This window comes from Rhagoletis pomonella, unplaced genomic scaffold (assembly GCF_013731165.1).
Source record: "Rhagoletis pomonella isolate Grant_MI unplaced genomic scaffold, Rhpom_1.0 Rhpom_scaffold_00003, whole genome shotgun sequence".
Classification (NCBI taxonomy): Eukaryota; Metazoa; Arthropoda; class Insecta; order Diptera; family Tephritidae; genus Rhagoletis; species Rhagoletis pomonella.
This window is the reverse complement of record NW_023458557.1, coordinates 36623052-36648490: the sequence shown is the minus strand read 5'-3', so window position 1 is coordinate 36648490 and position 25439 is coordinate 36623052. Positions and strand designations below refer to the sequence as shown.

The 25439-nt window shown below is 34.2% G+C and overlaps 1 protein-coding gene across 1 annotated transcript in view; it reads right to left on the bottom strand.

Moving 5' to 3' along the window:
* Positions 1-25439, bottom strand: part of LOC118735184 (leucine carboxyl methyltransferase 1) — a gene marked incomplete at its 5' end in the record, with an annotated part of 207593 nt that overhangs the window by 80631 nt on the left and 101523 nt on the right. The window contains 2 exon segments of the mRNA XM_036464826.1: positions 22281-22585; positions 22658-23083. Coding sequence (XP_036320719.1) covers positions 22281-22585; positions 22658-23083 — 731 coding nt within the window.

The following is a 25439-nucleotide window of genomic DNA, read 5'->3' as shown; positions in this document are numbered from 1 at the left end:
GAAAGCCTTAATTCCATATATCGTTGGCTTAGTTCGCAAACGTGCCAAGTCCATTTTTTTTTTATTTTTCAGGAGGGTCAAAAAACCGTCTAACTTTTTTTGTTGTCAATATTTTTCTAATCTGTAAATGCAGTTTTATTCCTTAGTTCGTCTTGTTTTAGTACCAATAATCGGCCAATTTCAAAATATAGCTGTTGCAGACTTATAGGCTCTTTTGGGACTTACCACATTTTCTCTTTAAGATTTTATTCTTTTAATGTGGACTTAGCACATTTTCTATGAACCTTTTTTCCATTATTTTTTATTGTTAAAAGATTTAATTGTTTACTTTAAATATATTTTATTGTTTTAAAATGAATTATAACCTAATACAGTTTTATTTCATTGCTATTAACAAAAATAACTATTTTAAGTCGTAAATTTATGTACCATTTATAAAAGAAAATAATTATAAGCAAGTAAAGAGGTAAAGTTTGGGCGAAACTGAACTTTATCTACCCGGCGCAGGTATCAAATACTGTCGTAAGCAGGGGCTTTTTCCCGATTTCAAACGTTTTCGATAATATCCTGAGTTAAACTCAATGAAATAATTGAGCCACGTTTAGTAGAAATCGCTAAAGTGGCTACCGAAATACACCTTGTAGTCATAAATTGAGCGGTGTCACGCAGTCTTATTTATTGTTAAGAGATTAAGAGATCTGAAATTTACCGTTAGATATACGGGAAGCGAATCTAATTTTGGTCCGATTTGAATAATTTTCAACGAATTGCTTTTCCGTACCAGGTTTATTAAATGCACAGAGTTTGGTAGAAATTGATAAATCGGTTACCGAGTTACAAATTTGTGGTCACAAGTGGGCGGCGCCATGCCCATTATCCAAAAATGTATCATAATCTAATTTTCTGCTGAGTGGTTATCGCGATCATCGATTTTAAGTGAATTAGATTTTCAACAGATTTCTTAGCTAGACCCTAAATAAAGCTCGTACCGAGTTTGGTGAATGGGCTACTGAGATGCAGCATTTCATAATAGGTGGGCGGGGTCACGCCCATTATCCAAAAATTTCACAATAATATTTTTTACAAAAATTCTACTTTTACTAATTTTGAACAATTTGCATCCAATATTTACTGAAATATCGTAGTTTTTGCATCTTTAGAAAATACCTTTATATCGGAAATGGGCGTGGTTACATTCAGATTCGCCCATTTTTAATACCAACTTACCTTGGATAAAGGGCAACCTACATACCAAATTTCGTTGAGATATCTCGAGTTATCGTGCACACGGACAGACGTGTATATATATTTTTTTGATTTTTTTGGACTTAGCACATTTGCGTACCAATGCATAACAACAAGTAAAAACGACATTACGGTAATTTTCTTTTTTGGTAATGATGTATTTTCAGTTATGCTATCTTACTGCATGAAAATCTCAATTTACATAAAAAGTGGACTTAGCACGTTTGCGAACTAAGCCAACGATATGTAATGCTTCTATATTGGCAGTAAGCTAACTTCTCAATGTGTAAGCATTCCGAAATCAAAGCGAGACAGTCTAGTACTGTTTTTGTCAATGTATTGTGTACATGTTTATTTATAAACGTATGCGTTCCTTTTCTTTCGTACGTGTTTATTGATATATCTGTACTGTAGTGTTTTCGGACGGAACTAGCTCCCTGCAGTTAGAAAAAATACTAGTTCATTAACTAGTATGTGCCTACCAGTTCGACAATTTCGAAGAACTTAGGCGATCAGCGACATCTGCCTTTGAATTTCCAAAGCCAAAAATAAAACGCAATTAATTGCTTTTCTTACAAATGTCGGCTGTGGCGTCACGTGAAGACTACTGGTTCTGGTTCTGAAATCGCAGGTTCGAGGCCGCTTGGAGGTGGTTAAGATTTTTAAAGTTAAATAAATGTAAGTAATTTATTCAATTTATAATAAATAAATAACAAATAACAAATAACAAATTTGAAAATCTAATTGCATTGCAAAAAAACATTTAAGAAGAAATGCTTGTGCTATAAAAACAAAGAAATTAGACAAAAATATTTTTTTATTAAATTTAAAAATTACAATAAACAGCCTAAACAAAAAAAAATAAATTTATAAAAAATAAAAATAAAATAAAAAATAAAAAAAATTTCCCTGTGCCAGGATTTGAACCAGGGACCTCAGGCTTACCACGCGAGTGGTTTACTCTGTCGGCCATTGTGACAGCTGCAGCGTCGCTAGCAAAAAGGCACACTTATGCTATCTCATCAACTGGTATGATGCTACTAGTATTTATACTAGTAGATGCTGATGCATAGCCTGATAATTGACATCTCGTAGGACATCGCAATGTTAAAAATACCAGTCGCTAACACTAAAAAAGGATAGAACGTGAACTAGTTGAGCTGAAACGCAAACTGGTAGAATTCCAGTTCACAACTAGTAGCTTTCCCTGCAGGGCTCTTACTGCCAATATAGGAGTATTACATATATGCTTAATTCAATAGTTCGAATAAAGTTTTATATGAAGGCTAATAGTTTCTGCTGCAAAACGTTTCCAATATCAAACAGTATGTTATCAAGGTTGAATAGATCAATATATGACATCAACAGAAATGTAAATAATTCAGACACTATAGGTGATTTTGAAGAAATTGTGGAAATAGTTGATCTCGCCTTATTATAGGTTTTTATTTTATTTTTAGCGCCGAGCTCTTAAAACCGAATCGTGCGATTAATCAATTAATATGAAAAATAAATTTAATAATTGCGCAGTCCTATTGCAAAATGTGTTGAAACAAATATTTTTAAAAAGTATGCGTGCTTGTAAAGAAAATTGTTTGTACATCACTATTATATAAGCGATTTGTGTTATTTATTATTACCTTCTGAAGGTATTATATTCGTATTCAAGATCTCAATTTTAAAATAAAAGATTTGTTAAATCGATTTCATGAGTTTTATAAAAAAAAAAATTGGCGATTTTTGGCGATTTTTTTTTGCAGAAATTGCGATTTATTTTTAAACAATCTGGACACCCTGCTGCACATCTACAGGTCAAACCCTTTCATTTTACACCTCATTTTTGAAAATCGAATGAACGGTGCAAATCTTACGCAATTAACGAAATTGCCTTCGCATAAAATAGTATCTCTAGCCACACTAACCCTCCGTGAATGTTTGACGCAGCATTTACATTCACTTATGAACGAGAACGACAGCAGTGAACGTTCGCGAAGCCATCGATGCCACTTATAGCTACATATATGAACGCACGCTGTTTGGTGTCTACCAATACATAAGCGTACCAAGAACGATAGAATACAAGATTACGCATTCCCGCAGAATGACATTTGTGGCAATGTGTAAACAAAGAATATGGCGAAGAACAATGAGTTGACAGTTGTGAATTTGCAGTGAGAAAACGTGTTTTCTTCACGATTCACCAATTTCTGAAGCCATCTTTGAATATAGCAAATTAAGCACAACGTTAACAAAAAATATTCAACCACTCTTGAAATGTGTTCAAAAGAATAGGTTTTATTAATTAACTATTTAGAATTTTTGTGTTTGTACTGCAGGTGCCGAAAAAGTGATAGTATCTTGTCGCAGCGCATGTTTTCCTGCTGGTGTCTAAATTGTATGGCTTCTCCTGCAGGCAGAACTCTACCCGGCCAAGGCGTCGTCGCGGGGAAACAAAACAACAAAACTGCACTTGGGGGCTTTACCCCTACGGCTGCTGCAATTCAACACACGACACGACATTTTCATAAAGTTTGTATTATAAATAAAACGTTTTTTACTTTAGAGCGCACGAATTACTTCGATTTTTCACTTGAAAGTACACAATACGTTTGCAATACGTTTACACTTGTTTCTAAACAAAAAGTTTGTTTACGTATTGCCATAAATGTCAAAGTCGGCAAAACCAAAGTAGCGGTTTCGGGAATGCGCCACCTTCAGTTCGTTACTCCATGTAAGCGTACGAACAACAGCGGAAAGTTTTTCTACCTAACATTCGCAAACGCGAACGATCTGGACTTGTTTTACGCTTCTCGTTAGCGAAGTAGAATCAATAGAGAATATTTGATACGTTCTCGTTCGCGTATAAAATGATAAATATATGTATGTCGGCCGCTGTGGTGTAGTGGTAAGCAGTGCGCGCTTCCACTCCGCAGGTTCAAGCCCTGGTCAAAGCAACATCGAAAGAATATAGAAAAAAGGTTTTTTCTTAACAGCGGTCGTCCCTCGGCAGGCAATGGCAAACCACCGAGTGTATTTCTGCCATGAAAAACAGCTTCTCATAAAAATACAATCGCCGTTCGGAGTAGGCGTAAAACTGTAGGTCCCTCCGCTTTGTGTGACAACATCAAGGCGCACGCCACAAATCGGAGGAGAAGCTCGGCCAAACACTAACATATGTGTAAGCGTCATATTATTATTATTATGTATGCGAACGTTCATATATGTATATTTCCGAACCCTGTTTAAAATTACTATTTCTGATGTCATTGCGTTACTTCAGAAGTTCCGCAAGGTAGCCACCTAGATCCAGTTCTGTTCTTGCTTTTGCGATATTCAACAGACATAAAATTGTCTTAACTTTTTATGTACGCAGATTACATGATTCAATAATAAAAGGTTTGCTCAAAAAACAGTTTTCTCGCTCCCTTAGCCATTGTGTACAAATACAAGTGAGATATCTTAGCAATAGACGTCATCCTGGGCCACAGCTGCGATCATCTGTTTTTTAGAGTTGCTTATTTTGGTCAAAGCTGTGCGTTTTTGACCTGAGTTGCATTAAATAGTCTCATAAAACTTAGTACTATTTGTTGTTCAAATGGTAACATATATGCACAAAAACTTGGAAAATATTAGATGATTGTTTTTTAAAAATGCTATTTATAAAATTTCCTCTTGATTTCATCAAGTGCATTCGTCGCCGGAGAATGATGTTGCATTTCACCCAGGTGGAAATTTCTTGGTGACTGGCGGCGATGACGATACAATAACATTGCTTGATTTGTTAGAAGGTCGACCAATTTATACACGGTAGTAGTGCACTTTAGCGGAACCAGGTCAAAATGGACGGGAAAATTATACACTAACTGGCCATACTGACAAAGTTTGCGCCGTCGCTTTCTCCACATGGTGGACATTTTGCTTCCGCGGGCGAGTATCGACTGGTAATTTCTGCTTTGTGTGTGAAAAAATTATATAATATACATTTTTTCCCTATATTCAACAGTTGCTCGTTGGGAAATCTAATTTGCATACATTTGATGCCAATAGCTTTCGCAACAAACAAGCCAGTTCTCAAAGAGTCCAAATTGATTTTAATCATGCAACAGCTCCACATAACTCAGCCATAGACACACCAGTTGCTGGAGTACCAAAAAGCTGTGATGACAGTATTTTAATTGATCAACGACAATCGGTGGCATATGGAATGCGTGATGGAAATTTTCTGGTGTTTGATAGCCAATATACTACAAGAGTGAAACGCTACAACTGAAACGCTCAGGTAGTAATTTTTCTTAAATTTCCATCTTTTATTTGCAGTTACATTAAGAAGCTAATAGAGGACAGAGCTGTTGGTGAGGAAGGTGTGGAGTTACTGCAGTACTGCAACTGGGAAAATCTACACTTCGCACGTGCCCCACTCGTATGGAATAGTAGCTTATGTCAAAAGGCTGCTTTTAGTATTGCGGCATTCGCTGCATACCCTCACTGGCGCCGAGCCGTTGAAGAAATTTTGGCAAATAAACGTGCAAGAAATAGTTCCGATACTAGCAAGTCCATATTCTTGTTAAGGGTCATCGAAAAATTCCTTGTGTTGTAAATAATAAAGGGAATGCCGGATTAACTGAAGCCAGCTTCGCGACATAAACTACTATTCCATACGAACACAAAAATATAAATGTATCTAAAACTGAATAACTCAAATCAAATTGGATTGCATTTGCATAATATACCTAATATCGTAAAAAATGCAACTTGCAATCATTTAGATTATAGTTTTGAAAGAAATTGGTTGCAATCGTAAATTGTGTAAAAATTGTTAATAGCAATCTGCCATAAATTTATGTTCCCCATGTAACGGTTATAAAATATGTTAAATCCGCACTATCTGCATAAACAAAAAATATACATTGGAATATGATTAGTTTTTTGACTTTGGCCGTTTTATTATAATTTATTCGTTAATTTTGAGCTCCAGGCCGGTTAATAAATAAAACATAGATTTTGGTAGTTTTATTTATTACATTTATTGTTGTCGATATTTCGCCTTCAATCTGAAGGCATCTTCAGGACTGAAAAACACCAAATGCATACATATTTACGTCAAATTACAAAAAACTTACATCAAAAACGCAACTTACATTATTGAGTTTTTCCAATCGACTAATTCTATGTGCAGAAAAATATTAACAAACAAGCTCAAAGAACACTTAAACATAAACAAGAGAATTTAAACAAGTTGAAATACCGTAAATGTAAACAAAAAATATACAAACAACAATACATGAAGTGGTGGACAGTAGGACGGAGAGAGTCTGTATGTAGAAAAGCACGGCATAGCATTGTTATTGTCGGACGAAGTACTGGTGGTGGACCTACGAACAATAACATGGACACATAAATACATGATACCTACGTTATTGGTTTTTGTGCGTGAGAATTAAATTGCGATAGACATGAGCGCAATTGTCTGTGTCCGTTTTTAAATTCATCCTTCTATTATTAGGGGTGCTCATGATGTGTAGCATCTCTGGAGTATAACGTTTATTGTAATTTTTCTCTTCCTGTAAGATTGCTACATTGTCAAAATCGGGATAATGTCCCATATTTTGGCAGTGAGATGTTAAGGCTGTCTTATTGTCCATAGAGTTATTCCTTAATTTTATGTTAGATTTATGAGCGGAAATCCTTGTCTTCAATTTAGATTTGGTTGTCCCCACATATACCATATCGCATACGTAGATTACGTCAGATTTCACATTTTTAGGTGTTAGTGTATATTTGCTTTAAAGTATTATCATAGGTGAACGCTATGTTAAATTTCTCTTTGTCAAACATTTAAGAGTGCTTAATCCTCTCTGATAATCCTGGAACATATCGAGCCCTAACCGCCAAAATAACGTAAGCGACATTTTTTTCAAAGTTTTCTTTTTGATGCAGAAATGTATCTAGATGCTCTAGGAATATTTCTGCATCAAAAAGAAAATTTTGAACAAAATGTCGCTTACGTTATTTTGGCGGTTAGGGCTCGATATGTTGCCGATGTATAAATTTTCTTCTCATTTAATTTATCTTTATTGGACTTGATATAGTAATCGCGGATGAGTTTGTTAATCAAGCCATGAGGAAATTCGTTTTTCTCCAGGATTTCTTTGATAATGTCAATATTTTACTTGTGGTACATCTTATCACTTATCACGTATTTATAATTGTCCTCCTCTCGTGGTTGGAATTAAAATTTATGAGCCTCCCTGATGCTGTAGGTTTCTTATACCAGTCAACTGTTAATGCATTTTCTTTTCTGATTATTAGGGTGTTCAAGTACGGTAGTTGTCCTTCATTTTCTATTTCTATGGTGAATTTTAAAGTTTTGTTAATATTGTTTAAAGTGTTGAGCATCTTGTCTATGTTTTCCGTTTTTACAATCGCAAATAAATCATCATCATATTTGGTAAGTAGCCGTGGTTTGCTGTCCGAATCCTTTTCGAATTTATTTAAAAGTTCTTCCATAACTATATCCGCTATGACAGGTGAAGCAGGTGAACCCATGGGCATTCCTGACTTCTGCTCATAAATCTTATCATTGTATTTGAAGTAGCGGTTCTCTTTAGTGCAGTACTTTAATATGGTTAAGAAAAGCTCTCTAGTTAATGACGTATGCTCTTTTATCAAACTCCATTTCGAATCTATAATCTCTATTGCTAAGTCTACGAGGATGCTCGGGAATAACGATACGACATCAAAAGACACCAAACTTTCATCGTCATAAATATGGGTATTTCCAATCTTGTTTTTGAACTCGATCGCATCTTTAACGTTATACTTGGAGGACATTGTTATATTTTTGAGTACGCGGACAATATATTTGCATAATTTGTAAGACGGTTAATTGACGGACGAACATGTAGGTCTCAGGGGAACTCCTTCTTTATGGATTTCCGGCAATTCGTAAATTCGAGGGGGATTAGCCGTTTTGCAGGTCAGGTAGTTCTTTTCCTTTAAATCAATGATTTTATTAGCATACATCTTCTCCACTATTTCATTATTTTTCCCTTGTAGCTTATATGTAGGGTCACGTTTTAAAACCCTATATGTTGAGATGTCATTTACAATTTTCTGCATCTTCATGTCATATTCTGCTTTGTTCATCGCTACAGTTACGTTCCCTTTGTCAGCATTGAGGATTAAAATTTGGTCATGGTTTTTCAGAAACGTCTTAGCAGAATGAAGGGTATTATGAATAAACTTATCTCTAATTGTATATGTCGTCTTACTTATGTAATCGCGTATTAAAGTCGTCAAGTTGTTTCTTTAAATTTCCTGGTTTTCTTTATCTTTAATTGTCTGTATGCAGTTCTCCCTATCTGCTATAATCTGAAATAGTGGAAACTCTTTATTGGATATAGGTAAGGCGAATTTCGGTCCTAAAGATAGGAGCCACTGAATGTCATCTGGAATTTCTGTACTTGTTATATTGCAAAACCATTCTGGGACAGCCCTAATGTTAAGTAATTGTTTTTGTTTCTCTCTTAATTTTTCATACTTGCTAGCTTGTGTTTTCTTAATAGTTGAAGTGAGTGTATTAGTTATTATTTCTTCACTATCAAAAAATGCATTATAATCCCGCATAGTTAATTGTTGTTTAATATGTACTTTTAGTGATTTTTTTACCTCTTTTCCTTTTTGTTGAAGTAGCTCGTGTTTTATACTAATGAGGAGATTCAGTAGTTTGCTCTGTACCTTTTGTATATACGCAGACACAGAGTTGGCGATAGTTGTTGACATCTTGTTATTGCTGATATTGTTGTTGATTGTATAGACAATATTTTTGGTAGCATTATGGATGAAGTTTGGAGTTAAGTCGCTCCTTCTGCAGCTTTCCAGAAATTGGGTCGATACTGTTGTTCTAGCTATCTGTTGTGTGACATTTTGAAAGCGTTTGATGGGTTTTTTGGTATTAACGTCATAGTTCTGTTTGATGTTAGTGTAAATCTTGTATGTTTATTTGTCTTCTCGGTGTGCTCTCCGTTCAAACATGATTAGTTTTTTGATTTTGGCCGTTTTATTATAATTTATTCGTTAATTTTGAGCTCCAGGCCGGTTAATAAATAAAACATAGATTTTGGTAGTTTTATTTATTACATTTATTGTTGTCGATATTTCTCTATGTTTTATTTATTAACCGGCCTGGAGCTCAAAATTAACGAATAAATACATTGGAATATTTTAAATAAAACGATTAATATTTATTTTCTAATGAGAATTGTTTCTTAATTGAAAGTATTTAATACTAATATAATGGAGTGGTTAATGTTTAAAAATGAATTCGCAACATGTCCGCAGCTCAGGTTGATTTGAAGAAATCCGTTTAAATTTTTCGAATTACATCTACTTGAATATAGGATAGGCAGGGTTGAATACAAATGGTAATTCCGTAAATATTTAAAATATGTTAGTTCACCCAATATTTACATCTGGGCCAATAATTAATAACAAATATAGCCGAAAAAACAAAGTTTCGATTAAAACGAGTTTTTATAACCCCCATAAAATTCCGATTAATTTTAAATACGAAAATAACGATATTTTTTCATGGAGAAGTAATTTTTTTCATATACCTTGTTTATACCTACACAAGAACCGCATTAGCAAAAAACCGATTGGACTCAACATATATTTCTTTACAGCATTTATACCCCTGTCTTTATAGCGCACTCGATAAATTCTTATTCAAAAGTAAACAAAATCCGCTATTTTTAAACGACATTTTTTTAACAAATAGTTTGCACGGTTGACCGAAATGGAAACAAACAATAATTGTAATTTATTATAACAATAATTCGAATTTAAAACGGTCTGTATAAAGAAAACCAGCCCATTGTCACTTCACATCAAATGAGTGATGCGTTTATACTTGTTTTCTAACTCATGTGTGAAACAAAAAACCGATTTCAAAACAAATAGAAGTCAACATACTTTTCAATTTCAACGCGTTTTGAAATTTAGTTTATGCATCCGTTTTGAATCACAGCGAACTGGGTCAAAGCGCCTTATTTGTCGGTATAAACAAGGTAATAGAGCCTTTTGATTCTTAACAACATACATTAGACATTTTATTTAACTGTTGAAATGGTAACAATTACTATGCGCAAAAAGTTACTATACATTAAATTTTTGTTTTATAAAAAAAAAATTTTAATTTCACTTTAATTTAGACAGTGGAAATATTTTCATTTTAAAAATGTGTCACATATTTTTGAAGATTTTCAAAGCTTTCAAAAAATACTGCAGAACACAACAATGAGCCTTAGGAATAATAAATAAGCAATTGCCTTTTCTTAAAATTGCAGACGTTTTGTTCGATAATAAATAAGCAATTGCTTTTTCTTAAAATTTCAGACCTTTTATTCGATTTTTTCAATCAAATCTAAATAAAAGGTCTGAAATTTTAAGAAAAAGCAATCGCTTATTTTTGAATTATTTTATATACTTATTTTCTGTCTCAAAATGGCTTTCGGCCATCCGGTGGAGTAAATTGAAAAACGAAAAAGAAAAATATTTGAATAGAAATTTGTTTAAGAAACCGATTTAGTTAAAAAAAAGGAGATTGAACATTAGTCATGACGATAATGCTTCATTAGACGCCAGGCCAATAACCTAATTCATCAAACAAACATTCGTTTGCGGATGCGGAAAACATCGCCCCAATTGTACGTTTGTCTCCAATTTCTTTTATTAATAATTGAATAAATTTAATTTAGTTTATTTCTTCTTTCCGAAAATTTCCAATGGTGCTGATTGCTGCAAGAATTATTTAGCGATTTGAGCATAATCAACACAATATATGCACATAAATATGTATAATTTCATAGGTCTCAGCGTCAGCTTAGAAGTACGTCACCAAAATTATATAAAATTTAAGAAATATTTTTATTTATAACGTAAAAGCGCTATCTGACCCAATCTGATAAGTATATTTCACCTAACCCATTTTATTTACTTTGTCTCTCGTGAAAATATATATTTTATTTAAAATTTTCAGATATGTACATTAGACTGCATCCGTACAAAATAAAATCGGTACTGTTTTTCCATTGGAATTGTTAAATCTATTATATTTTAAGACGTCCACCAAAATATTTCGAGAAAAATATTAAGATTTAAGTGAGCTGGACTGATTTGAAAATACCTCCAAAGATGGAGTTTTTTATGAATAAAAATAGTTTCTTGAACATTCTTTTTGAAAAAAATCCCCTCAAATGACAAAACGGTTTAAGCTTAAAACTATTTTTGAAAAATTAAAAAAAAATTTTGAACGGAATCGTAATAATAAGATTTTTGATGCTGTTTATAACTTTTCTCAAAGATTGGTATAAGAAAAACTTGAATAACTGAGCCTAACCTCTACCGATTTAGACTTGTGAGATATCATTGGAAAGGTACTTTCTTACCCTTTTTATTTCTTTGCTAATAAACTCATTCAAAGGATGAAAGAGAAAGGTAGGATGAACGAATATCATTCAAAGTTGAATTAAGATGTGTTGGTGCTTGAAAAAAAATATTGGGACCCGAATGACTTTTTTTGCACATGAATAAAAATAGTGGGAAAATACCTTTCTACCGAGATCCCATCAGTCTAAATCCGAATAGTTTTGGCCCAGTTATTTAAGTTTTTCGTAAATCAATCTTTGAAAAAAGTAAAAAACAGCATCAAAAATCTCATTATTACGATTCCGTTGAAAAGATTTGTAAGTATTTTTATGCAGAATTTTTAAGCCCAATTTGTTTTGTCATCTGAGGGGACTTTTTTCAAAAAGTTCTTTAAGAAACTATTTTTATTCATAAAAAACTCCATTTTTGGAGGTATTTTCAAATCGGTCCAGCTCGCTTAAATCTTAATATTTTTCCGAAATATTTTGGTGGACGTCTTAAAATATAATACATTTTGTAATCCCGGCGGAAAAACCGCAACTTTTTTTGGTGATGCAGTCTAATGTACATATATTTCAAATTTTTGCTTTAATTTTTGTCTCCTTTTAAAATTTAATTAGATACGTTAAAATTAAAATAAGCTTAAAACGAAACAGCACAGCAACCCTTTTCTGTTCATCTTGAGCACACAAAACCCTCTTTTGTTAAAATTCGGCGCTGCACAAAATCCTGGCTTTTATATTTTCCAACAAAATACCACTTCGCAACCCAGGATTTTCACGAAGCGTTTCATTCGGGTTGTAGTTTTGTAACTTCGGGCCATTCGGTGTTGTATGCCATATTGGCTGCCGTATTGTTCACACTGTATTCGCCATATTGAACACCCTGCCAACTATCTGTCAACCCTAAGATATCTCACTTGTATTCTTCCACAATGCCCTTAGCAAGTCATTGTGTGGGGTTCGTGTGTGTGTGCAAAGCTTTTGTAAGGGAGTGTCAAAACTCTAATGTCACTAATGACCAAACCTTTAATTATTGAATCATGCGCAGATTATGTGAAACTTTATATATCGTACGTATCAATAAAAGTCTTTGCTACAAACAGACTTAAACAGCATGGCTTACTTGTGAGATGTAGTTCTTATGACCCTAAATCTGGAAAAATATAAAGTATATAATGTGTTTCTCGCGAAAAGCTGTTCAGCCAGTTTCTTATACAATAGGTAACCAGACAAGATAGAATCAATTAAAAAACAATTCCTATTTTTTGCCTTAAGAATTTTACGAATCGTTTAAAACTTACCTCTCCTATTATGTTTCTGTTTTCCGCTTTACGAATCGACGTTTTTCGTGTAAAATCCGATAGTTAGCGCAGTTGATTTGTGTTGATTCAGAATAAAAAGTGAACAAAAACCACAGTCATTCACAATAATACATTTGTCGGTCGTATGAAAACGATAATTCACGAGCCACTCCGTTGTAGTAGGGGAGCCCAAAAGGGGATTTGGGAATTTACTCGAGCGCGTCAGATTAACATATGGGCGATACCCAGCAAACAGTTCAGTACCTCTACCAAATCTAAGCCCTCAGTGTAGAGCGACGCACGTATGTCAGCTGATTACAATAGTAAAAAAAAAGTTCGTCAGATTAAGGAACGAAGGGTTAATTACATGCCGAAAAGTTTTCATTTCAATAATCTGACGATTTGAGCGTGACGAAAGGGATTAGAAGGGTCGCAAACTTTAAAAAATAAAACCTTACTTTGACATTCTTGAGCACGGTAAATTTTTTTTTATTATTAAGCAAACAGCTCAAGGATAATGTGCACCTGCTGCTTTTTAAAACTTCTACAGCTTTTTCTACGAAACTTGTTATTTTTTGATTTGTTTGCTGTTCTCCGTTCATATTATTTGTCACAATTTTATGACTGTAAGTATACCCAGCGGACCAAATGCTCGCAACTGATACCGGATGCGAGAATTTGTTGCAGACAACCATTAATTTGTTAATTAAATAATTCGTAACTTTTTACTGGTGGAAATTTTTGACAGTTTCTTTGATGCAGAATAAGAGTATGGAGTTTGCAATTAATAAAATACAGCGATTATGTAGAAAATATTTGCCTTGCTGATTTAGCTATTTTTCCTCTAATATCCACTTGCTTTGGTTTTCTTTAATTTATGTATATACATATACATACGTTATTCGGTACTCTTGATTATTGCTTTGTTTCTTTACTTCTCTAGCATGATTCAATAATAAACGTTTTGATAATTACTGACACTCCCTTGCGTTTACGAAGGACGCAGAAACGGGAAAGAATGGAATCCCTTGGTGCGAAAATGGTAGTAAAAAAGGACACAAAGCAGTTAATTAGTAGTCCAATTCCTTTTGTAAATTCTTGTACATTTGCAGGAAATTTGGCATTTTAATTGAAATATTGAACGAAATATTATGAAATCTACGTGAATTATGTAATTTATGTGCTATTTAGTTGTAAGTTAACTGTAAAAGGGCTCAAAATTAAAATAAACCTACTATGAAGTTTATGTAAACATCGAATTTAAAGAAAACAAGTAAGAAAGTCTAAGTTCGGGTGGAGCCGAACATCAAATACCCGGCGCAAGTATTAAATATATGTTTTTTCACCTTTCCGAAAGCTACCGCTAGATGGTACGCCAGGGTGTATCTGTTTTGAGTAAATTGGCGTCCTTAAATTTCGAAATATTGCAGTTTCAAGCATTTCTGAAATTTACCGTTATATGAAAAGCGGCCGTAATTTTAGTCCGATTTCAATAATTTTCAACGCTTTGCTTTTATGTGGCAAGCACAATAAAAATACGGAGTTTGGTACAAATTGGTAGAACGGTTACCGATATACATATATGTGATCATAAGTGGGCGGTGTCACGCCCATTTTCCAAAATTTTACCATAAACGTATTTTTTGGTAAAGAATTGTTGCAAGCATCAATTTTGAATAAATTAGCTTTAATATTTACTGATTTATCGAAGATTTTGTATTTCTCTAAATTACCGTTATATGGGATGTGGGCGTGGTTATTGTCCGATTTTTTAAATTTTCGGCCATTTAGTATGCTGTACCAAGGCCAACAACTGTGCCAAGTTTGGAAGAAATTGGTGCAGCGGTTACCAAGATATACACATGTAACCATAAGTGGGCGTGGCTACGCCCATTTTCCAAAAATGTATAATATTCTTATTTGTCGTCTAAAAATTGTTGTAAATATCAATTTTGAGTGAAGAATCTTCAGTAGTTACTAAAATATCGCAGTTTTCGTATTTCTGAAAATTACCGTTATATGGGATGTGGGCGTGGTTATTGTCCGATTTTTTAAATTTTCGGCCATTTAGTATGCTGTATCAAGGTCAACACCTGTGCCAAGTTTGGAAGAAATTGGTGCAGCGGTTACCAAGATATACACATGTAACCATAAGTGGGCGTGGCTACGCCCATTTTCTAAAAATTTATAATATTCTTATTTTTCGTCTGAAAATTATTGTAAATATCAATTTTGAGTGAATTGTCTTCAGTAGTTACTAGAATATCGCAGTTTTCGTATTTCTGGAAATTACCGTTACATGGGAAGTGGGCGTGGTTACAGTCCGATTTCGCCCATTTTCAATACCAACCTACCTTGGATTAACGGAAACCTACATACGAAATTTCGTTGAGATATCTCAATTTTTGCTCGAGTTATCGTGTACTCGGACGGACGGACAGACGGACGGACAGACAGACATGGCTTAATCGATTTCTCTATTAATTCTGAGCATCTATGTATACATTTGTCTATATCTATCTCGATTCGTTTTGGCTGTTACAAACAACCGTTATGTGAACAAAATTAATATACCCTTGTGCACAAGTGCGCTCTGGTATAAAAATATGTTTTCATCAGTTAAATGTACTGTATATGACTATACAAATAAACATATTGTACAACAAGTAAAAAAGTTTAAGTTCGGGCGAAGCGGAACATTCCGAAAACTACCGTTACATTGTAAGCAGGGGGGTCAGCATTTCCGAAATTTTCAACTTCTTGCTTTTGTAGGTCAAGTACAATAATTATACCGAGTTTGCTACAAATTGATAGAACGGTTACCGAGATACACTTACATATGTGGTTATAAGTCGGCGGTGCCTCACCCATTTTCCAAAAATTTATCATGAACGTATATCTTACTAAAGAATTATTGTAAACATCAATTTTGAATAAATTAGCTTAAGTAGTTACTGATATATCGAAGATTTCGTATTTCTCTAAATTACCGTTATATGGGAGGCGGGTGTGGTTATTGTCCGATTTTTTTTAATTTTAAACCGTTTGGTATGTTTTACCAAGACCAACAACTGTGTTAAGTTTGGGAGAAACTATTTGACCAAGTTATACACATGTAATCATAAGTGGGCGTGGCTACGCCCATTTTCAAAAAATGCACTGTACGGCAAAATCAACTTTTTTTCTGGGTATTGGACCAAACCAACTTTTTAAGAGATTGAATCATAGGGAAAAGTGATTTCTCCGTTCTTCGAAGTTAGCCTCCGAAATCGAGATGTGGGCCTTCGAAGTTCGAAATAGGACCTTTGGTAAAAAATTATATTTAATTATTGCATGTAAATAACTAAAAACCTAAAGACATAGACGTAGTCCTTCTTTTGCTCTTTTTTAGACGCATATTTGTATACTTCGTGTATAAAAATTTAAAAAAACCATTTAAAGGAAAAAATACCTTTTTTTACAAAAAAGATATTTTAAACAAAAAAAATACTAGCCGATTTTTCAAATGGGCCTTCGAAGTTCGAAATAGGACCTTTGGTAAAAAATTATATTTAACTAGCTTATACCCGCGGGTTTCACCCCGCGCTTTTATACAAATATGAAAAATAATTTTATGATGTTAGATTTTATATCTGTGCCCATTTCGTTATAGCTCGTTATTTTTTAAGCGAGTTAAGGTTTTTAGGCCGTTTAAAACTATGAAATTATAAAATCTCGTCTGCGCGCTAGGCATACGAAAGATATCAATCCCTCTAAGATTACCTTAAAATGGTTCCAGGTATACGACGCGTGAACGTGTAACCTTCTTGGAGGTGCCACGGCGGGTTTTAATATTTCCAACTCAAATTTAGTAACCTGGCCTTGATAAAATACCACTTCTCATTACTGTAGCAAATGCCTCAAGAGAGCTTTAGATTATAAGGCCGAACCCGGCTCTCCCTTTTCCATTTACTGAAATTTATTCTGTCAGTACGGCACTTATAAAATAAATCTCCATAACAAATTTAAAATACTTCGAGAGATTTTCTATTCTTCCAGAGATATGTATTAAGAAGTTTTTAGTATGCATGGGAGGCGACATGCCTCCTTTTTTAATAACTCACATTTTTTCCATGAGCAATTCATACATTTTGCATACACAACTCCATACCAAGTTCCAGTATTCTTCCACAAACACTTCCAGGGATATGTGGCAAGAAAAAGTAAATTTTTGTACTGGAAGTGCCACGCCCCTTTTTCTTATAACCCTAATCTTCTTCCATGAATTTAGAACTGATTTTACATACCCCAGTTCCAAGTCCCAGTACTCTACCTTGAACACCTTTAGAGATAAGCAGTATAAAACAATAAATTTTGTACGGGAGGAACCATGTCCCTTTTTCGAATAACGCAAATTTTTCTACATGAGTATGGAATTAATTTTGTGTACACATCCCGGTGCCAAGTTCCAGTCTTCTGCAATAAACACCTCCAGAGATATGCAATTTGCATTGGGAGTTGCCACACCACCTTTTCCAATAACTCTCATTTTTCTCCATGAGTATGGTATTAGTTTCACATACATACATGCATACATATGTATTTCCATACCAACCTTGAGTGCTTTACCCCAAACATTTAAAGAGACATACAATATGAAACTTTCAGTCAGTATGGGAGGTGCTACGCCTCTTATCCAAAAACCTCCATTTTTCTCCGTCAATATGAACATGATTTCACACAGTGTTGGCAAACTGTTAATCTGATTAACGATTAAAAATTAACGATTAAAATGTTAATCGCGTTTGACGATTAAAATTAATGAGTCGTAATCAACTGTACGATTAATGATAACATTTTTTTAATCGTTAATCGCTGGCTGCGATTACGTTTAATTAATTTAAAACATTAATCGTTAATCCAATTAAAAATAAAATCTGATTAATTTGTCTAGTTTTTCCGAGTTTGAAACCAAACACCAGTTATAGTAATTATTTTGTGTTTTACGCTTATAAAAAGCACATAGTAAAAAAAAATTATAATTATTGTTAATAGTAATACATAAACTGGGAACTTTTACAAACCTAGCTTGTAAAACGTTTGTTGGTATATATCTTAAAGAAAATGTACACCAAATTGCTTAGATTGATGAGGAAGCCCGACTTAGCCATACCGGTTTAACTTGCTTTGTGTGCACATGGAAATTCCAGCATAACTTAATTAATCACCGAACCTACTTGATCAAATTAAGAGTTAACGATTAAAAATTAATTTTTTAATCGCGGTTACGATTAACTGTTTAGTCAGATTAAAATTAATCATGATTAACTGTAATCAGATTGAATTAATCGAATTAACTAACTAATTAAAACAACAATCGATTAATGCCATCATTGATTTCACATACATATCACTATACCAAGTTTCAGTTCTCTCCCACAAATACTTTCAGAGATATGTATGTAATATGAAAATTCCAATTTGTATGGGAGGGGCCTTGAGTTATCGGACTTACTTTCAGTCTAAGACCATCCTTCCGAAATCCGTAGTAAGTGTACTAAATTTCCTTCTGATCGGAAAACCGGTTAGGGAAGATTTTTTTTTGTTCAATCCAGGTCATAAACCATCTTTGAACAAAACTTCATTTTCAAACAGGTGGAAATTCTTAAAAAAATAGCCTATTTTCCAGTCTAGGTCATAAGCTATATGTGTGCAAACTTTCATGCAAATCAGTTCAGCCATTAACGCGTAATAATTTAATAAAACTTTCCTAATACGTGATAACTCTTAAAATAGTAGCCTATTTTCCAACATAGGTCATAAGCTATCTCTGTGCGAAATGTCATGCACATCTGTTCAGTCGTTTCCGCGTATTAATTTAATTAAAGCTTTTTTAACAGGTGGCAACTCTTCCAAAAAATTAGTCTATTTTCCACTGTAGGTCATAAGCTATCTGCTTGCAAAATTTCATGCAAATCCGTTCAGACTTTTCCGCGTATTAATTTAATTAAACTTTTTTAGCAGGTGGTAACTCTTAAAAAAGTAGCCTATTTTTCAACCAAGCTCATAAGCTATCTGTGTCAAAAATTCCATGCGAATCAGTTTACTCATTTCCGCGTATTAATTAAATTAAACATGTCTAACAGTTGGCAACTCTTAACTTTCTAACCAAGGTCATAAGCTATCTGTGTGCAAAATTTCATGCAAATCCGTTTAGTCGTTTCCGCGTATTAATTTAATTAAACTTTTTTAACAGGTGGCAACTCTTCCAAAAAATTCGCCTATTTTCCACTGTAGGTCATAAGCTCTCTGCTTGGAAAATTTCATGCAAATCCATTCAGTCGTTTCCGCGTATTAATTTAATGAAACTTTTTTAACAGGTGGCAACTCTTAAGGAAAGTAGACTATTTTCCAACCTAGGTCATAAGCTATCTGTGTGCAAATTTTCATGCAAATCCATTCAGTCGTTCCCGCATATTAGATAAATTAAACTTTTTTAACAGGTGGCAACTCTTAAAAGAATAGCCTATTAACCAATCTGGCTCATAAGCTATCCGCGTACAAAATTTCATGCAAATCCGTGCAGTCGTTTCCGCGTGATGATTTCCCAAACATCCAAACATACAAACTTTCACATTTATAATATTAGTAAGAAGTAAGATAAGATTAGTAAGATAAGATTATTGAGTTACTTCTGAGTTACTTGTAATTCAAAACACTTAGAACTTTATTTTTCTTTTTGATATCTAAATTAAAGCTATACCTATTTTTAGCAGTCATATTGTAATTTTGGTCATGAAGAGTTTGCAGAGAAAACATGTAAAATAAAACCGGTTTATCCGGTTTGTTCTTGATTAGAAAATTGGGAACCGGTTTTTTTTTCAAATTGCAATTTTTCGAATAACTCGAAAACGGGTTTTCGAAAAATGGCGAAAAGTTGAACACCCCAGTATCAACTCTTTGCCTTTGCATTAACACATTTCAGAATATACCCACACTAACCAAAGTTACTTTTCATGTGATGAAATAGCAGTTAATATCTTTGATGGTACTGTATCTGGATTTAGGTGTATTCTTTTCACTTGATTTCACTTGATATAAAGCGCAGAGCGCAATCATTCGATGATGCGGCCAGTTGAACATCACACTAGTGATGCACAGAACCGAGAAACTGGAGAACCAGGCCATTTAGAGAACCTACCCGTCCGGTTCTTTCAAGAACCGAAAAATGGTTCTAAAGGAACCGAAAAGCCAAAAGAATCGAAAAACGGTTCCAGAAGAACCGGAAAATTATCTCAGAATAACCGAAAAAATATTGATTGTTTTGGCATAAAGTCTAAGTATGAAGATATCAGCCCAAACTTCGGTTTAGTTACAGTCATTCACAGAAGTATTCGTAAATTAGTTTTTTCACAATATTCAAAATGTTTTCCATCATAAATCTTTTTCGCTAATTTTCATTTAAAATATAGCTCATTCTATACCGAAAATCATATAAATCATTCTTGCAAACTTTGTACAAAATTCATAAAAATGAATCAAACTTAAAAAAAATTTCTTCAAAATTTCAAACTTTTTATTCAGAATTTTTGGAAAAATTTTCAGCCAGTTCAATTTTAGTATAATAAAGTGCGAGTTTCAGGCAGCTAAAAATTACTGCTGATTTTTTTGAATTTTTTTTTGTCGAGAGTGTTGCGCATTTTCTTCCATATAAAAATAAATTTTGTTCATATTGAAAAAATGCGCTTACTGCTGATTTTTTAGAATTTTTTTTGTCGAGCGTGTTGCGCATTTTCTTCCATATAAAAATAAATTTTGTTCATATGGAAAAAAATGCGCAACACCCCCGACAAAAAAAAATCTAAAAAATCAGCGGCAATGTTTAGCTACTTGACACTTGAACTTTATTATACTAAATTGAACTGGCCACAAAACTGCATACTGAAAAAATATTAATATAAAAATTCTGAATAAAAAATTTTTAATTTTTATGACAATTTTTCGATTCATTTTTATGAAATTTGTACAAAGTTTGCAAGAATCATTTATATGGTTTTTATCATAAAATGATCTATATTTTAAATGAAAATTAACGAAAAAGATTTATAATGGAAAACATTTTGAATATTGTGAAAAAAGCTAAATTACGAATACTTCTGGAGTGACTGTATGTATTAAAGAGTTCAGAGTTGGCCCACAAATTTTTTTTCGGTACGAGGCATATATCCGATCTGGTCGACTTACATAAACTTCGTTGTTTTTTATGCTATCTGTCAGCTGCATGTTGAATGCGTCAAAAGAGCAGCGACAACATCATGTTTTTAAATTTTTTTATGAAATGCTAATGTGGAAAATGCGTATTTAAATTTATTTTATTTTTATAAATTTTTTTCAAAACAAATATCAACTAACGAATGAATGAAAACCGGTCCAAATTCCCGGTTTTTCGACAGAAACGGTTCTTTAAATACTCGGAACCGCACATCACTACACCACAGCATTCATCCTTTTCGGTATAACATCTATCGGCAAATTAAACTTACCTACCTCATAATTGTGCGTGCTTACATTTCTTTCCGTTTTGACATTCTAGATTTCTCAAGAAAAAACAAAATATATGGCAGGGTTGTGTTTGCTCTACTGCTATAATCTGTTTAATATGCCTTGGGTAGTTCCGCACAAACAGCGAGTGTCTGGCATTTTTAATGAAATTTTTTCTTTGATTCTCTTTGTTTTCCAAACAAATTTTTTTGTTGATTTGAAATAAAAAAATATTAAATACAGTGATTGAAACAAATAAACACGTGTTGAGTTCTTTTTTAAATATTCGTATGTTTTTCGAGCTAATTTTTTTTGTTATATTTCTATAAAACTACCGTCCAAGCTTTAGTCAAAACCATATAAATTACAGTATCAAAATTTTTTTTGTTGAAAATTTGTTGAATTTCCCCAAAGTTTGAAACTGTGATTTATATGGGTTTGGTTAAAGCTTGGACGGTATTTTTATAGTAAAATAATAAAAAAATAGCTCCAAAAATATTACGAATTTTTAAGAAAAATCAATACATGGTCATTTGTTTGAGTTACTGATTTATAATGTGGCTACTGGAAAATGGGTTAATGCAATGACAAAACTGTTCTCAAATAAGCGTATCGAAAATAAATATTATATACATATATTGATTTTACTTTGTTTATTACACTATGACTACCTCTAAAATATTTGTATCATGAACGTAATGACAAGGGCATTTTTGCATTGACAACTTTGTAATTAAAAAATGTTGTCATTTAATGCTTAGTGGAAATACGGCATTATAATTACGTGATTTCAATGTCTTGAAATAGTTCTCCTATCCAAGCGATGGCAAGGCAATAATGTTGGAATAGCTGTATAAGAAGTTCAGCTTCATCGAGCATTTCTAGTCTTTCCACACGTTGTCGCTCGACCTGCGATATACTTTGATAAACCTGCACCATGTCCCAGGCCCGACTTCCTGTCCACCCGCATTCGAGAAATCTACTCATTTGTGTATCTAAAGAAATACACGACTCAACGCCAGCTAAACTGCAACCCCTACTTCGCAAGTTGTTCAGCATAACTTCCCCAAATCTGTCGTTCATATTGACCTTAGTAATAAAAGCAAACAGAAATCTCTTATATTTTGTTATATAAAAGTGCAATACAAACGAAAGTTCTACCTGCTCGTAGTTAACAAAAACAGCAGTACTAAATTTACTAGCAATCCACTTGAGCAAATTTTTGCAATTCTGTGCCTCGATATACACTAATACACACTCGGCAAGAAAAATCGTCGGAAGGCCGTAGTCAATTTCAGCTTGTTGAAGTTTATTATCCAAATCGTCGACATTGCGAAGGTCAACACCCATCAGGTGATAGTTTGGACCATGCAAATCGGTTGTGCTAAGACGAACTTCGCCATCTTCGTCATGGATTTTGGCGAGTAAAGCTTTGTTGCGCTTAATAGTATAGCATTTTCGGGCGGTGACTGTAGGAAAATCCAGCTCAATAAAATTTTTTATCTGATGTAGTGCATCCCTCAGGCGAAAATACAAGGTATCGAATCCACACCCTAGATTTATGATTTGGCAATTTCCATCAGTTTTCTAAAAAAATACAATCAAATATATAAAAGTTTATTCAAATGTTGCAAAAACTGCTTAAGTTGAAGGCCGACTTTAGTTTATTTTTTACTTTATTTTATTGACCTTATTACACAAATTAAAAGGAGTTTTTTAATGGGAGTGTTCGAATATCGAGGCAGAGTGCTAGCCTCAAAATTACTTCGTTCTCATACACTTAAAAATAGCATTTAAATGCCTGCCACTACCACTGTAAAAGTTTGAACTATAAATTCACGAATTCATACAAGGTGAAAGCGGCAGCACATAAACAAAAAACTATAGCAAACATATTCTGAGCGTTCAGAATATATGAGTGCGAAAGGACCCCTAGGTGGGTAAAAAATATGAGTTTCAAAAACGAAAAAATTTTCACTCTGATATGAATCTTTGTGCCAATATAAACACAATACAGACTCGAAATTTATATCTAAACTAGTTCACACAAGGTGCATTAAACAAGGTGTGATTGACAACTCAGTGCGGCTCTCTTTTAAGGTACAATAATATCAAAAAATATAAACTACCGATTCAAAATTCACCTCTAAAATGTTTTTGAAGAACACCGAATCCGTTAAGCCAGTCTTAAACAAACCGAGGTTGTGACACTACCTCAGATATTTTCGGAGTCAACATCACTGAAGCGAGCCCTTACATCTTCGGCCACTCGGTGCATTGCGTGCCAAACAAGTAACGTGCAGTAACTTTGGGTAAAATACTTTCAGCGTTTTTGCTGATTATACCATATCGAGCCCTAACCGCCAAAAAAACGTAAGCGACATATTTTTCAAAAGTTTTCTTTTTGATGCAGAAATGCCCGGGCACCCTGAAATTGTGCATATGGAAACTGTGCATACGAAATAATGCATATGAAAAAAACCGAAATAATGCATACGAAAAAAACCGAAATAATGCATATATGCGCAGTTTCGGTTGAAAACCGAAATAATGCATATTAGAAAAACCGAAATTATGCATATGCACTCTTTCGTTTGAAAACCGAAATAATGCATATGAAAAAACCCGAAATAATGCATATATGCACAGTTTCGGTTGAAAACCGAAATAATGCATATGAAAAACCCGAAATAATGCATATGAAAAAGCCGAAATAATGCATACATGCACACTTTCGTTTGAAAACCGAAATAACGCATATGAGAAAAACGAAGTAATGCATACTTGCACAGTTTCGGTTCAAAACCGAAATAATGCATATGACAAAAACCGAAGTAATGCATACATGCACAGTTTCGACTCAAAACCGAAGTAATGCATATGACAAAAACCGAAATAGTGCATACATGAAAACGAACTTCTTTCTGAGTAGGCGGCCTTCGGTCGCGCTTAGGGATTATAACCCTTACTAAGTAGAATTCTCCTTTCTGTGTTGCCGGAAAAGAAGGGCGGAAGTATTTTTGCGCAGAACTTCTCTCTGCGTAGGCGGCCTTCGGCCGCGCTTAGGGATTATAACCCTTACTAAGTAGAATTCTCCTTTCTGTGTTGCCGGAAAAGGGGACCGGAAGTATTTTTGCGCAGAACTTCTTTCTGCGTAGGCGGCCTTCGGCCGCGCTTAGGGATTATAACCCTTACTAAGTAGAATTCTCCTTTCTGTGTTGCCGGAAAAGGGGACCGGAAGTATTTGTGCGTAGAACTTCTTTCTGCGTAGGCGGCCTTCGGCCGCACTTAGGGATTATAACCCTTACTAAGTAGAATTCTCCTTTCTGTGTTGCCGGAAAAGGGGCCGGAAGTATTTTTGCGCAGAACTTCTCTCTGCGTAGGCGGCCTTCGGCCGCGCTTAGGGATTATAACCCTTACTAAGTAGAATTCTCCTTTCTGTGTTGCTGGAAAAGGGCAGCGGAAGTATTTTTGCGCAGAACTTCTTTCTGCGTAGGCGGCCTTCGGCCGCGCTTAGGGATTATAACCCTTACTAAGTAGAATTCTCCTTTCTGTGTTGCCGCAAAAGGGGACTGGAAGTATTTTTGCGTAGAACTTCTTTCTGCGTAGGCGGCCTTCGGCCGCACTTAGGGATTATAACCCTTACTAAGTAGAATTCTCCTTTCTGTGTTGCCGGAAAAGGGGGCCGGAAGTATTTTTGCGCAGAACTTCTTTCTGCGTAGGCGGCCTTCGGCCGCGCTTAGGGATTATAACCCTTACTAAGTAGAATTCTCCTTTCTGTGTTGCCGGAAAAGAAGGGCGGAAGTATTTTTGCGCAGAACTTCTCTCTGCGTAGGCGGCCTTCGGCCGCGCTTAGGGATTATAAACCTTACTAAGTAGAATTCTCCTTTCTGTGTAAGTAACTACGACTTACCGTTAATTTTTAGCATTTTCTTTATGGGTG